Consider the following 16020-nt stretch of genomic DNA (forward strand, 5'->3'; position numbering starts at 1 on the left):
GCGAAGTCGGGAATGAAGAAGGGATGGTTCAAACAAAGCTCGGGCCGGCAGAAGCTCACCCCCCCTGGCAACTTCCATTCGAAGTCGACTTGCGGCTGCCTAGGTAGGTTTCATGGGATTGCACCTTATCTTTTGCTTAGTCAAGCGGGGTCGTCGATAAGGTTGGTATGGACCTGGTCCGCGCTCCTCCATCCTTGTACCTTGTACCTGGGTACTCATCAACTTCGTCCTCCCCACGTTCATCATTGTCATCTTTTGAGGTAATTTCAACCCAAGGTTCTTAAGTAATCAGCATATCGTTGGCAACTGAGAGAGAATTATTGATCATTTCAAGTTTGTTGCATTAGATCTCCAACAGAGAGTTGAGCGGCGTTGACCAAAATCCTTCAACTTCAAAAAGCCCATCGTCATCTTGGATACTTACACGGCCTCAACCCCACCATTTCTTTCTGCCATCAACCACGACTCGAAGGAGCAGACACATCTTTCCACCTCTATTGTTCGCAAATCCCATAGGCATGGAGAACCAAGATCAAGGACCGTGGGAGGTCTCCGAGGACTCCTGCTACGTTGCCCTTACCTACCATCTCCTCGACGCTTCAGCCATCATGAACCGAGTCCGCTCACCACAAGCCGGCGCCATCGTCCTCTTCTCTGGCACGACACGCGACACATTCGGCGACAAACCCGTCAAAGAGCTGCAGTACAGCGCCTACACGCCGCTTGCCCTCCGCACCATGATGTTCATCGCCAAGGCCATCGTCGAGAAGCACAGCTTGAAAGGCTTCGCCATGATTCACCGCTTGGGAACAGTCCCCATCGGCGAGGAGAGCATCTTGATTGCGGTGTCGTCACCGCATAGACAGGCTGCGTGGAGGGCTGGTGAGGAGGCGTTGGAGGAGTGCAAGGCCAAGGTCGAGGTATGGAAGCGGGAGGAGTTCCATGGCGAAGAGGGCGTGTGGAGGGCGAATCGAGATGGTATTGCTGGGCAGAAAGAGACTGTTGGGGATCGAAGCCATCCAGAAAGCTCTAGTCCAGCTCAAACATGAATTTTCAAACATTCAATGACCATTTTCGTAAGAATGGGCATCACCTTTGTGAAAGATGCAGGCTGCTTCCATCCGTGTCAGGGAGTTTACCATCACACGGAATGAGCTGCTCGCAAATCCAGACGTGATATCCTTTTCACCAGTAGGTAAGTTAACTAATAAGCTGTGTCACTTGATCAGGCATGACGCGTGCCGATTGGAGAACATCACGTCTTGGGCGTTCAAGGTGCTCACCTAGGTCATGGATCATGGGCAGGGAAAGACATTTACGGCGCCCTCACTGAAGTCTCACAGTATAGATTCAACATTTTGGACATGTCAGCACTTTTAATATTTGTGACAGAATATGGGCATTTAATTTGCCTGTATCTCGGTATCCAAGCGCGCCAAGTCATCTATGCATCTAGCTTCAGATGATCCAGCATTGTATCGATCTTTCCAAGTAAGATCTGGTAATTGATCGCATCTGAAGCGAACTCGTCTTCGGCCACCTCTCCACCAAGAGTCTTGACTCCCTCTCCATCCTCGCCATTCTCAACAGGCTCAACAGCAGAAGTAACAGGGGCGGTTTCCTGTGGGGTAGCACCATTTTCACCCATCACCTCATTCAACTGTTCGCTCTGTGCAGCGATGGCTTCTGCCAATTCAGCGTTGATCTCTCCCTCTTCATCCATCATCTCCTCAAGATTAGCGTCCTCAAAACGCAAACGGAAGCGCTCGCCCAGATAATATCGGATATCATCCAACAACTCAATGGTGTCTGTCTCTTCACGGTTCTTGAGTCTCTCTGCACTTTCCTTGATCAGGTCCGCAAACTCGGCCTCATCAATGTAGTCCTCTAAGCGGTTGGCCAAGTACCGAGCAGCAAACTCTTCCAGGCGCTGGACACGCAGGTCCCACGCCGCGTGGATAACGTCGTAGATATTAATAGGCTCCATATCCTCTTCCCGGTGATCCTCTCCATCGGGTCTGTGGGTGCGATCAGCCCAGATGTTGCTACTGCCGCTTCCGAGGGTACTAATGGCTTGCGCTGCTTTCGTCTTGAGCTTGTCGAGGAAGAGAATGTCGGCCGTGTAGAGCAAATCCAACGCGAAATCCAGAGGGCAGTCCACCTTCTCAGTGTACAAGAACGTAAGCACAATTTCGAGGACCTCGGGCATACAGTCCACTGTGACGACGTGTAGGTTCTCCGAGTCCTGTGCCTCCCTGAACTCGCTGGAGAACATGGTCTCGAAGTACGGGCTGCGGATGAGCATCGCCTTATGAACGGGGTAGACCACCGACTTTCGAGGCCGTTTCCTGGGTTTATCGCCGTTGGGTGCAAGGCCGAGCGGAATGCCGACAGCATGGACTACATTGTCAGGATCCTCCGCATCATTCTCAATCTCGTCGCTTTCCGGCTCGTGTGCGCAAAGGAGGCAATCGGCAAAGATGGAGTTGTCGTGACGCCATTTCACTTCGCCGACCCTCTTCGTCTCCACGATCATTTTGTGGCCCAGGACCTTCTCCCGGTAGAAACGATCAACCTGGGCCTGCGCGCGCTTCACCTCGTCCTCGTACCTCTGGCGCGACAGTCGCCGGTCGTTGCCCGCCAGGATTGCCTCCCATAGTTGCTCGATCTCGAGCTGTTTGCTGAGCTTATCAACACCAGTGAGAACCTCTTCTTCCGTCACGGTACTGCGAGCATTGACCACATCCTTGGGTACTTCTCCTAGGTACAGATAGCGTAGGGCGACTTGGAAAGACTCGAGCGGGTAGGTGGTCGGGAGCTTCCATGTTGCGGTATCGGGTGCGCCATCGAGCTTCTTCCTGAAGTACGGAGTCCGTGCTGCTAGGAGGAACTTGTGCATGTTGAAGGACTGCGCTGCTGCAATGAGGCTGATGTCGGTTGTCCTTGGAACGTTCTTGGAAAGTAGGCTGGTAATGTGTCCGGCCCAAGGTTGGAGCGGGTCTGTAGACTTGGAATAATCATATTCTAGCAGGAGATTTCGTATCCTATCATTGAGGGCGTTGTAAATGCATCGTTCGCCCTGAAACGTGTTCCTTTCGGCCAGTGCACCTTTTAAGTTGATCAGTTAATACGTCTCACTGTACGTCAATATGTATAACCCACCGGACTCAAGAAGTAGCTGTACGAGTTCTAGATGCCCACATAAACTGGCCTTGATGCTTATTGTCAGTGAGACCTCAGCCAAAGGTACGGGGACTGCGTACTCACAACAATCAAGGGTGTGTAATCAAAACGATCTTTGCCATTGATATTTACGCCAGCCGAGATCAGCTCCTGACACGTCTTCAGGTCGCCTCTTCTGCAAGCCAGCAGGAAAGCCTCAAATTCGGCCGTCTGATCCAAGGGGTTGTCCTCTCTAAGCACGCCATTTGCGATCAACTCATGCTCTTCTTTAAGCTGTACTTCTAATTCATCTTTTCGGAGAACCATGATGACGAACTCAACGAACAGGACGGATCTCTATAGCCTGAAAAGTCTAAGCAAATGGTTATATGAAAGAAATGCATCAAATAAGAGACAAGTTCAAGTTCGCCTCCACATCTGGGACATTGAAGATCTCAGTGAGAATGAAGTCCGATAACTCCATGAGGTCGCCTCTGCACGGGCCACTTTGGACCTTCCTTACGTGATGGCTTCCAGTACATCATCAGTGCCCCACCATTGAACCCCTCCAGAGCTAAAGTTCTAACTTATCGATAAGAGATACGCGAAATTGACCCACTTCGAGAGATGGAGCTGGATTATCTCAGCTCCGTCACTAGCGTCGTTGCCATGGCATCGGCTCCCAGTTGTTTACCCGAGCTCGATCTTGTTAGTCCCATGCAACCAAGTTCACAGCTTTGACTTGCAGTGCACCTTTCCCGGTCAACCACCACCAACAGCTCGGATACTAACATAGCAGGTTCGCGACCGTCGCTTTTCTTTGCCTCTCAACTTCTATGGATACATACAAAGATTCACTTTAATCAAATTCATTGCGTGTTGCATCCAAGATGTCTTTGGAGGCGGATAAGTATGAGGTGCTGGAGAAAATCGGTAGGCACTACCATTCACGAGCTTTTCACGTTGCAACCGACCAAAGAGCTCTTCACTAATCAAACAATCCAACAGGCCATGGTTCCTTTGGAATCATCCGAAAGGTTCGAAGAAAGGCCGATAACCTCGTCATGTGTCGGAAGGAAATCAGCTACCTCAAGATGTCGCAAAAGGAGCGAGAGCAGCTCCACGCCGAATTCCACATCCTCTCAACCCTCCGCCATCAAAATATCGTTGGCTACTACCATCGCGAACACCTCAAATCAACCCAAGACCTTCACCTCTACATGGAGTACTGTGGTAATGGCGATCTCGGTCGCGTTATCAGAGATTTGGCTGTCAAGGGTCAGCGCGCACAGGAGTCATTCGTGTGGAGCATTTTCTCGCAGCTGGTTACTGCGCTCTACAGATGCCATTATGGCATCGACCCTCCCGAGGTTGGCAGCAATGTGCTGGGCCTCTTCAGCACAGCTTCCAAGCCTAAGACGCCCCCGGGAACCATGACCATTCTGCATCGCGATCTCAAGCCGGAGAATGGTATGTTTCATCGCCCTATCAATCGATGTGACATGTGCTAATTGAGAACAGTATTCCTTGGAGAGGACAACTCCGTCAAGCTTGGTGATTTTGGCCTGTCCAAGATGATTCAGTCCCATGACTTCGCCTCCACCTATGTCGGCACACCATTTTACATGTCGCCCGAAATCTGCGCCGCTGAGAAGTACACACTCAAGTCGGACATCTGGTCTTTGGGTTGCATCATCTACGAGCTCTGCACGCGCGAGCCCCCATTCAACGCCAAATCGCATTTCCAGCTTGTTCAGAAGATCAAGGAGGGCAAAGTCTCGCCTCTTCCCAGCTGCTATTCCAGCGAGCTTATGGGCACTATCAAGGACTGCTTGAGAGTCAACCCCGACCACCGCCCGGATACTGCGCAACTACTCAATCTCCCTGTTGTGCGATTGATGAGAAAGGAGAGAGAAGTTGTTGAGCTTAACAAGGTTGTTCAAAAGAAGGAGGATTCATTGGCTCGCCGCGAGAAGGAATTGAAAGAGAGAACAGCCGCCTTCGAGGCTGACAAGGCCTCCGTCAGACAAGAGGTCGACAGCTCGCTGCGAAGAGAGTGGGAGGTTAAGGCGCGTCTCGAAATCGATCGGCAAATCAACTCAGAAATTGAGGCCCTCCGAAAGCGATTCGAGAGCGAGGTTCAGTCTCGTGTCGAAGCCGAATTGCAGAAGAAGACGATTAGCTTGGCTGCCGAGCCCATGCACGCGTTGGACCTCGCAACGTCGCAAACAAAGTCAGACTACCCGAGATCTTCCGTTGGTAACGGTAGCGGAGACGACGAGCTCTCATCGTGTACCGATCTCACCGATATCTCTTCAGACAGTCCTTTCACGAGCAGGAAGGCTACTCGCACCCCCTACAGCAGAGCCCAAACCATGTTCGTCGGCGGTCAAGGCACCCCTATGGATATCGAGATGGCATCCCCCTCACCTATCGCTATTGCTTCACTTTCATTATCACCTAGACGACATGCTGGAACTCAGGTGCCCAAGCTTAACAGCGGAAACCTATTCTCTGGCAACGCCGCTTCTTCTGGCGACCCGATGTGGGACGTCCCTCGTGACACCATCAGCATCGACTCCGACGACGAGGACATTGTTCCCTCCCCAACACGCAACATCAAGTCGAAACACAACCCTTTCACGTCCAAGAACCGTCCGGTCTTGATGTCTCAAAAGACTGCTCCCATTACTCGAGTCAAGCCTCAAGGATCGGCAACTGGTTTGAACCAGAACAAGACGCTGCCCTCGCTGCCCAACATGGCCTCGAACCCTGACCTCAGCCGCGGTCTCCGCGAGCGCTGTCAGTCGCCTAACCGCCGATTGAGTAAGATTCCTTCGGCAGCGAACCTGTCGGCTGCAAACGGCAGCGAATCTCCCGGCGGTCTTTCCCGCAAGAACTCTACCAAGAAGGATCAGGAGCCCCTCGGTAAGGTTGCGGCGAAGAACAACATCAAGGGCAGAACGCTGGTCGAACTCCAGCAGGCCAGAGCAGGAGGTCGTCCTCTTTCCGCTGTGATGTCTGGTGGCGAGAACATGAGCCCTAAGAGGGCGTTCAAGGATCGTATCGCGGACCGCCGGGCTAGTGGCGGCGAGCCTGCCGCGGTATGGGATCCCGAGCGGGACGAGATGCCCAGTCCGTTCCTGATCAGACGTAAGCCCATGGCCAGAGTCTAAGATCATTTCTTTTCAATTGGCATACAAGAGCGTTGGGTGGCGAAGATACCATAGCATGCACACGGGTCATTCATTGGTTGTTATTGTCGTTGCTCATTTATCACTCTCTTTTGTTCTGGCGGCACCGAAAAAAGTTGAAGGATATCTTCCGATGGAGGTAACTGTGGGTGTCTATACACAGCAATCCTGAGTCCCGGTGATGATCAGACGGGACTCTTGACTTTCACACTTATGAAGATGGATTTTGGAGGTGTTGGATTGGAATGGTACGGTGTTGCCGGACTCGGCTGGGGTTTCATTTTCGATGCAGACGTTGCCACGGCGTTTGGTAGATTGCTTTATTGGTTACCTGTACATGTTGCATAAGGGCTTTGCAGGTGTAGTTTTATCACGGACGAGACAAATATTCATCTTTTCACATACTATGTTTTGATCTTCTCGTACAATGACGTTGTGAACTATAGAATGACTGATCTCGTTGTATCGGATACCGCATGCATATGATGTTACCCGCGCGTCAATAGTTGCCAACATGAATGGCACGTTGACGAATAACTTACTATAACCGTATATGGTCCCCGTGGCATTCAAGCATGCTGTTCTGGTTTAGTCTCGTTTCACATAGGAAGAAGTTCAAGACATCTGGGGTTGACCAGAGCGGCGTGGCCAGAACGGCCAGCCGTGTCATATTTCGCGCAAGACAATTCACATTCCAGATCGCTTCGAGATTCTACCTTTACGCCATGTTGTCTCCTTTGACTCGTAATCGATGATATGCCGATGATATGCCGCCCCGTAGATTCTCTAAGCGAGACCGAGAGCCCGAGACAACAAACGGCGGAATAGCAAGAAATATTGAACAATGTTTGCTTTTCGACGTTCGTTGTAAGCCTTTGGTAAGCATGCCGTCTCTGAGAGCCTGAGACCTCCCCTCCCCCCTCCCCTGGATAATAGCGCAGAGTTTATTGCAACTCACTTGATAACGAAGAACCCGTTCTACAAAACCGGCCGTTATGATGATCTCATCACTTTCGATGACAGAGGAAGTTTGGTGATGTTTCAATGAGACGTCCGTGATGCGATAGAGGGAGGGATTGAAGGGGGTGTTGCCCGAGTGCCGGGTCTTTACCGGCCTGCATGTCTCAGAGGACACCGGTCCGCATCCGCATAAGCGTGCGTTCTTCTTGCTGGCCAGAGTGTCTATCCCACGCTAGGCGATGCGCTGTGAGGAGGATCAGTAGGGGTTATGTGATATGTGAGGGGGAAGGGGAGCGGCACGGCGGCCACGGGGGACGGGGTGTGGGAGGAGGCGCGGAGGGAAACGGGGGAGGAGCCTAAGAGGAGCACAGGAGGCAGAGGGGGCCGCGCTTGAGTACGTTTGCTGATCATCGATGCGCGGTCATCATGGCGCTGAGACAGACATGATGGACGACGTACGTGATTGCGGGCATTTGCTGCATTAGCTTCACCAACTCATTCTTTCCAACGACAGGCGGGACGGATATGGAGGGGAGTACTCCCTGCTGTTGATGGCCGATATCATCGCCGTCATCGCTCTGAGTGCTGCTTCTGCGGCTGGTTTAGGGGGAGTATTCTGGATCTAGATATGAGCTTTTGCTTTTCCGAATGCCCTCTCTCTCTCTCCTCTGCCCTCGGTGTCTTTGTGCTCTCCACTTGCCCACGCGCTCGGGGGGGGGGGGGGGGGGGGGGGGTCGCCGGACAAGAGGTGGGCGGGGACGCACGCGCCCCCCGGCCCCAACGTGGGGGGCGGCGGCTCGACGGGCGGCGCGTGCGGCGCGGCCCAGATGCGCGGTGGGGTCGGTGGGGGGGGGGGGGGGGGGGGGGGGGGGGTGTTGTTCACGGTAACATGGTATCGGGACACAAGCCGAACCCGGATTCTACCCGTGTATGGTTCGTTCATCAGCTCATGATGTTGGGGCCAGTGCGGTTTAGGCTTGGTGTTTTCTTGATATAATTGCTTTTTCTCATCTTCGCTTACTGCCACCCGTACCTTTACGCACCCCCTTACGCCCACATCAACCATCGGCGACCTGCCTGAGACCCCCAGCAAGCCCATCTTGCATACCGGGGAACCGAGAAAATCATGAAAGCACCGGGCACAGAGAGACTCCGTCTGCGGGAGAGAGACGCAGCTTGGCTTCTTGGACCTTGAAAAGCCCCGAAAAGAAGAAACAAGCACTTCTCCTCCGCTCGTCCAGCGCAAGCAGCAGGACCAGGACAAAGCAGGCGCGGGCGGGCAGGTTTGTTCTTTTCTTTCTTTCACACTATATTGTTGCCGTGTTGTCAACGACTTTGAGACACTTTGGAAGGACAGAGCTGACGAAGTGGTAGTCTAACTTGGGATAGTCCTCCGATGAATGGTACCTCAAAAGTTCAGGGTCAGACAAGGGGGTTTTACATTGCACTTGCTTTGCTTTGGCTATCAAGGCACGAGGCTACCGCTTTCGGAGGGGCTACGGCCAGATTTATCACATCGTTCGTGATCGCGATCTAGATTAGTGCTACGGTATCGCATCTCGTCTCTCGGGCTTTGGAGATTAGGTTTCTGGGGGGACAGAGAAACGGGCTTGGTCGATTCTTTCGGTGTTGTCTTAGCTCGTCAAGAACTAACGAGTAACTGTCTTATGAGCTGATGAGCAAGGGGAACGTCGACATTCCGGTGTTACTATGTAAATAACGTATTAATCATCCATTATTTACGTCACGCATTATATGTTCTACAGAGTTAAATGCTTCAGCAATACTAGGGTTATAATGCATTGCTAAAGTTACACCTGTAACTATTTGTATACCTAAACAAACTGCAAGTAAAGAACCGAAATTTCAAAGATAGCTAATATTAGTAGGTTGTGATGTATCTATAAGATACGAATTAGCTAGTTTTAATAAAGGATGACTTTTTAAAATTCTCATATTAGATTAATGGAAAAAATTTTTTTTATATTTATTTAGTCGGCTGTTTTTGCTCGACTTCGCAGGCCAATTCACAAATTAATATAGTATGAAAATATATTTAGAGTAAAATATTAATTTTAATATTGTTAATAAATTTTGTTTAACATAGTGCCAAAATAAATATTTATAGTTTAAATAGAAATTATTAAAAAATAGGGAGCCGCTTTTCACTTAATGCTTCGTTAGCTTCGCTCGTAAAAATATCGAACTTTCCTATTCTATAATAAATAAATCTAGAATGTAGTGTATACAATTAAATTCGATGAAGAAAAATATTTCCTATAGCAAATAAAATTATTCATTATTGTTGCTTTTGTTTAATTTAAAGGCTACTAAATTAATCATTATTGCTTAGGTATCCTCTTTTAAAGGCTATTAAATTAAGATTTATAAATCTTAATTAGCGATCTTAGCAAACTTCACATGCTTTAATTAGATCACTAACAATTCTAAATAAATATCTTTGAATTCAATATTATAACCGATACTTTATAATACTAACTTATAGACAAGTTCTACTAAAAAGCGAGATAAGCTTCCCTCATAAATTAGAGCTTGCCCCTAAAATTAAATTTTATATCACCTATTTTTATACTGAGGTTACCCTTGGTTATTTTCATTTCAATTAACACTATCAAAATAAAAATAGAACGCATATTTTTTACAAGCTTTATAACAAATATGCTTAGGATTTATTGGATTCGAACCAATATCATAATGATTAAAAGTCATATGTATTTACCATTATACTAAAATCCCTTTTATTTTTTTTTAATCCCTAATTTATAGTATTATACTATAATATTAGGTATTCTGTTTGGCATTATTAAGACAACCAGATATAACCTTAAACGAATACAATTTAGGTTGAGAATACAAGATATTAATGCTTTTTAAAGCATCATTACCATTATTTTTTAGCAGTCGAAGACTCGCCTCCATAAAGTGTTAAGATACTAATAGAAAATAGTAAAACTAAAGAAGATAAATCTAAATTTTGTAAGAAAGAATAGTATATAGATGTATATGCAATAAATCCTATTAATATAAATAAAGCATAATTTGTAACAACACCTGTATTTAGGCTAGAAATAATTTTACTAATTTTAATTAATAATTTTTCTAAACCAAAAGGACCTAAAAGTTCTATACTTCCTTTATCTAAAATTTTAGTAGTTTGACCTCCCATATTTAAAACTAAGTTTACAATAAATTTATTATAGAAATATTCAACTAAGAAACGTTGGTTAAAGAATCCGTAAATAGAATGACCTAAATTAGATAATTTAAATTTGTTTATTAAATTAGGGAAAAATTCTGAATAAATTATAGCTATAGCTGTAAATGACACTGTAAAGAATAAAGGTAATAATTTGAATGTAGTAGGTACAGCAAATTCTGTATCTATTAATATTTCATGTATAGGGTGAATAAATATACTGTTATCTGTAAAGAATCCTGAACCTAAACCTATAAAAATATCTTTAGTTATATACCCAAAATATATAGAAAAAATAGCTAAAACTACTAAAGGTAGACTTAAAAATATATCACCTTCATGAGCGTGTTTATAAGAAACTATATTACCGTTAGGGTTAGCTAAAAAAGTTAGATATAAAACTTTAACAGAATATAGAGTAGTAAATATTGCACCTATAACAGCTATAACGTATACAGCCACACTACTAAAGTAATATTGCCCATAAGCGGATTCTAATATAAAATCTTTACTATAAAATCCTGTCATAAAAGGGAAAGCAACTAAACTAAGACTTGCTATTAATATAACAGAGTAAGTTAAAGGTAAGAATGCCCCTAATCCACCGTATTTTCTTAAATCTTGGTTATCAGCTACTGCATGAATAACTGCACCGGCACCTAAGAATAATAATCCTTTATAGAAAGCATGATTAACTAAATGGAATAAAGCTATATTATATGAAGATAGACCAATAGCAATAACCATCATACCTAATTGACTCATAGTAGAGTAAGCAATTATTTTTTTTATATCTTGTTGGAATAAACCTACAAGAGAACTAAATACAGTTGTTATTGCACCTAATCATAGACATATTAATAATACAGTAGAACTATATTCAATTAAAGGGGATGAACGTATTAATAAGTAAACTCCTGCAGTAACCATAGTAGCCGCGTGAATTAATGCAGAAACAGGTGTAGGACCTTCCATGGCCATAGGTAATCAAATATGAAGACCTACTTGAGAACTTTTTGCCATAGCACCTATTAATAAGCATATACCTATTATAGTAACAATGTTTTCATTAATATAAGGACTTAATGAAAATACTGTAGTATAGTCTAAGTTACCTAAAGATCATAAGATAGCAAACATACCTATAGTTAAAAGACAATCTCCTACTCTATTAGTTAAGAAGGCAGACATAGAACTTTGGTTAGCTGCTATTCTAGTAAATCAGAAACTAACTAAAAGGTATGAACAAACCCCAACACCTTCTCATCCAACAAACATTAATAAATAATTATTAGCTGTTACAAGTATGATCATCATAAAAGTAAAAAGGCTTAAATAACTAAAAAATCTTTGATTGTGAGGATCTGCACTCATATAACTTATAGAGTATATATGAACCAGAGAACTAATTATTAACACAGGAATTAACATTGAAACTGTTAAGCTATCAAATTGGAAGCTTCAAACGATGTTAAATGATTCACTGTTTAATCAAGGGAATAAATGTAAGTACACAGGACTGTTGTTAAATCCTACTTCAAAAAATGCAACGATAGCTAAAGTTGTTGTAATTATTATACTTGAACAACCTAAAAAACGTGCTCCACTAACTCCGACTTTTCTTCCAAAAAATCCGGAAACTATTGATCCTAATAAGGGTAAAAAAATTATACTTAAATACATTATTTATATTCTATTGCTATACTTCCTCTTAATCTATAAAAAGCAACTAAAATACCTAAACCTATTGCGGATTCAGCTCCAGCAATAACTATAATATATATAGCATAAGTTTGCCCTATTATGTCATCCATATTTACAGAGCTTACTAATATCAAAAAAGTTATAGATAATAGCATTATTTCGATTGAAATAAGCATTAATATGATATTTTTTCTATTAAATACGAACCCTAAGATTCCTATTAAAAAAAGTATTAAAGTCAAACTCATATATTCTATTTATTTTATATCAAACTATTCGTGTACAATATATTTATATTGTGAATACCTGGATTTTGCCTCGAATCCCGGCTCCCGGGTTCAAAGATTAAAATACAAATATTCTAAAGGTATATGAGACTTGAACTCATATCTTAGCGGCCGTAACGCTCTTCTTTACCATTAAGATAATACCCCTTTGGTTTTATTTTATTTAGTTTTAATTTCTATTTATTCTAAAAATTTAGAAATCAAACGAGTCAAAGATTGAAGGCATATCCAATCATTCTTCTTGTTCAATTTCAATAACAAAATCTACGGGTGATAGAAAGTTTTCATCTCTCTCTTTACCGTAAAAAAATAATGATATATCCTTAAAAAGGCTTTTATTAGAAATACCATTATCTGTACCACCTACACTATCCCCGGGACCACTATCTTCAGGACCACTTACACTAGGACCACCTCCGCTAGAACCTGTACCAGGACCACCTTTCCCGTTGTTATCATCGTCAGAATCGGATTTACGTTGCCGTTTAGGATTTGGATAATCATCCTCCTCCCCATCAAATTTTCTCTTCCGAGTAGATTGATTACTTTGATCTGATTCGATAACATGAGCTTTATCCTCTGAACCTTCTTTAGGGTCAGAGAATGCCCCGGTACCAGATTGTTCCCCATCACTAACAGATTCTGCATTAGTTGAACATTGTTCACTCTGGTCAGAATCATAGCCCTGTTCATTAGTACTCTCATCAGCATGATAATCTGAGCTAGTAGGAGAATCCCCGGAGTCCGACGAACCATAATCCGAGCTATCATTAGCCGGATCAGAAGAACCATTATCCGCCTCTTGCGAACCATTATCTTCGAAAGAATCACTAATTTGTTCTTCTTCAGAACCACTATCTTGAGAAGAATCGCTAACTTCTTCTTCTCCCATACCTGAATCATTAGAATCACTATTTTGATCATCATTACTTTCAGGATAGTAAAAACCTAAATCCACTTCACCTTCAGGCCCACTTTCAGCCTCCAAACCTGAATTAGCATCCTCTGCTGCTTGTTCTTCAACAGCGTTAGCTAACTCGGCCCCATTCTCTATACTCTCTTCGTAACTATCTTCTTGACCTCTCATAACTAGAGCGCCTCCTAAATACTGACCCGTACCTGTATATGCTGTAGTAACCTGATTACGCACTTCTCTTTCTATAGCGGCAGGGTCAACTCCTGGTAATTGTGACGAAACTAAAGCAGTAATCCTTTCAATATCTTGTTCGACTAAATTAGCAGCTATTCGTCTCCCTTCTGCACTCTGTGCAGTTAACGCGGCACTGAAACGAATTTCAGCGCTAGCCGGTGTTCTAGTCGCTTCCATGAAAGTACGCGCAGCTTCATCATGTCTGCTACCCGCTCCAGTATTTTGATTTTGGTCACTAATGAAACTAGATGCAGTTAAAGGTGCGGGGTATTCCTCTGAATTATTGTAACGAGTAGTAACGTGATTTTTTATAACCTCTTTTTCATTTTCATTTAAATGATTACGATTTTGATTCATTTCGTATTTTATTTTGTAATTATCGAATTGCTCGGACTAGATCGGCTAAATTAGGTGTCCATTATCTCCAACGAAGCCCTTAAGGGGAATCGAACCCCTATCATAATATTAACAGTATTATGCTCTACCGTTGAGCTATAAAGGCTTTAGATTTTTACGAAAATCGCTATAAAATTTACTGCTTAACCCTTCTTGTCCAAGGAACACTAGAGAATCGTAAAATTATTTTTTTACATTTCATCTCAAAAATCTATTACCTCAAAAATTGAAGTAGTAGATTCAAGTTCAATAACAAAATCTATAGGACTACCAATTAGTTGAGTATTCGTACTTAACTGTTCAGTTGACATGGACTTCAAAGAACTAGAACCAGAAGAACTTGAACCTCCACTAGGATCAGAGGGACCACTACCACCTGAAAACCCACTAGGACCACCTTTACCATTATTGTCATCATCTTGACTACGTTTAGTAGATTCTGGTTGTTTACCTGAGGATTTAACACTAACCGATGAAGGAGATAATTGTGAGTCTTCGATTTTAGAAGAAGAACCTGATCCACTAGTAGTTAATGAATTTGTAGAACCCGGTGTATTAGAGCTAGTAGAAGATACTGGTGGAATACTCGAACTAGAAGTTACTGGTGGAACATTAGAACTAGTAGAACCTGCAGCAGGTGCATTCGGTTGATTAACCGAACTGGATGAAGCCGCTGAAGATCCCTGAAGGCTAGCTAATAAATTCCGTACATATTCTGTCTTTCCCTCCTCCAGCTCTTGCCCCTTAGGTGTATTTAGTAACTGTTTAAAATAATAAATCCCAGTCATAGCATCTGTATGTAATTTGCTATTCGGATCAGGCACATTAGTCACAACGGGAATATTCGCTTGTCTAGTACGCCGAGTAGAAATAGCATTAGTAGATTCTACATGATCTACTCCCTCATCGTCAGATAAGTTCCGGTTGTCTTCCATGGGTAAATCACGGTTGTCATCCGTTCTTAGCTGAGAAGTGCTACTAAAGGATTTATTTTGAAAACCATTAAGGTGAAATGGACTAAATAACACATAACTAGGGCAAACAGCAGAAATAAACTTAGATTTAGTGTAAGTAGATAATCTTTTCTTTATTGTTATTTTACTGTACCTTTTTCTAATAATAGCCTGGTAACAGTAAATAAGAAAAGAATGTTCCGATACGCCGGCTATAACTGGTACAAGAACACTACTTATTGCGACAAAAGTCAAGATAAGAAATTTTCTAAACTTACTGATTCAATTACTATAGGCATAGAAGAATGTAATATTCCACATATTTCAGAACATTGTCCGTAGAATACACCAGATCTGTTAATAAATGCAGAAACTTGATTTAATCTACCAGGGTATGCATCACATTTTATACCTAAAGCAGGAGCAGCATAAGAATGTATAACGTCTCCAGAAGTTATAACAAATCTTATATGTGTTTCTTCAGGTACAATTACTCTGTTATCAACTTCTAACATTCTTAAAGCACCTTCCTCTAAGTCAGATTCTGGCACGATATATGAATCAAATTCTATAAATTCGTCACTAGAATCTAAGAAGTCTGGATATTGGTAACTTCAGTATCATTGATGACCTTCTACTGAAATAGTCATTGAAGGGTCATTAACTTCATCCATTAAATATAATAATTTAAATGAAGGGAATGCAATTAATATTAATATTATAGCAGGTGTTATAGTTCATATTAATTCTATTAAAGTACCGTGATTTAAATATTTATGAGCAATAGGTGATTTAGTTTCTACAAAGTATCTTACTATAGAAAATAATACTCATCCTACAGCAAATAATATTAATACTAAATAGTACATAATATTATCATGTAATTCTACTAACCCTTCCATTTGAGGAGTAGCACTGTCTTGGAAATAAATCCCTCACGCGTGTGGGGCATCTAAGTTATAAACTAAGCTTTTTATAACTAAATTCATATATATAT

General features: G+C 43.4%; 4 protein-coding genes across 4 annotated transcripts; 2 read left to right on the plus strand and 2 right to left on the minus strand.

Annotated features, from left to right (window-relative positions):
• Nucleotides 1-518: 518 nt before the first annotated feature.
• Nucleotides 519-1049, plus strand: CABS01_11956 (uncharacterized protein; the record flags this gene model as incomplete). The annotated part of the gene is made up of 1 exon (XM_060545310.1): nucleotides 519-1049. One exon carries the CDS (start codon nucleotides 519-521, stop codon nucleotides 1047-1049), a length of 531 nt encoding a protein of 176 aa, XP_060397175.1.
• Nucleotides 1050-1444: 395 nt separating this feature from the next.
• On the minus strand, nucleotides 1445-3489 carry CABS01_11957 (BTB/POZ domain-containing protein; the record flags this gene model as incomplete). The annotated part of the gene is made up of 3 exons (XM_060545311.1): nucleotides 1445-3108; nucleotides 3163-3211; nucleotides 3268-3489. The coding sequence occupies 3 exons, from the start codon at nucleotides 3487-3489 to the stop codon at nucleotides 1445-1447; spliced, it is 1935 nt and encodes a 644-aa protein (XP_060397176.1).
• A 563-nt stretch (nucleotides 3490-4052) lies between these two features.
• CABS01_11958 (uncharacterized protein) lies at nucleotides 4053-6338 on the plus strand (the record flags this gene model as incomplete). Its single annotated transcript, XM_060545312.1, has 3 exons — nucleotides 4053-4095; nucleotides 4171-4632; nucleotides 4684-6338. The coding sequence occupies 3 exons, from the start codon at nucleotides 4053-4055 to the stop codon at nucleotides 6336-6338; spliced, it is 2160 nt and encodes a 719-aa protein (XP_060397177.1).
• Nucleotides 6339-12215: 5877 nt separating this feature from the next.
• On the minus strand, nucleotides 12216-12485 carry CABS01_11959 (uncharacterized protein; the record flags this gene model as incomplete). Its single annotated transcript, XM_060545313.1, has 1 exon — nucleotides 12216-12485. One exon carries the CDS (start codon nucleotides 12483-12485, stop codon nucleotides 12216-12218), a length of 270 nt encoding a protein of 89 aa, XP_060397178.1.
• Nucleotides 12486-16020: the final 3535 nt, after the last annotated feature.

The sequence above is a fragment of the Colletotrichum abscissum genome, assembly GCF_030869225.1.
Source record: "Colletotrichum abscissum strain IMI 504890 chromosome Unknown Scaffold_34.1, whole genome shotgun sequence".
NCBI classification, from domain to species: Eukaryota; Fungi; Ascomycota; class Sordariomycetes; order Glomerellales; family Glomerellaceae; genus Colletotrichum; species Colletotrichum abscissum.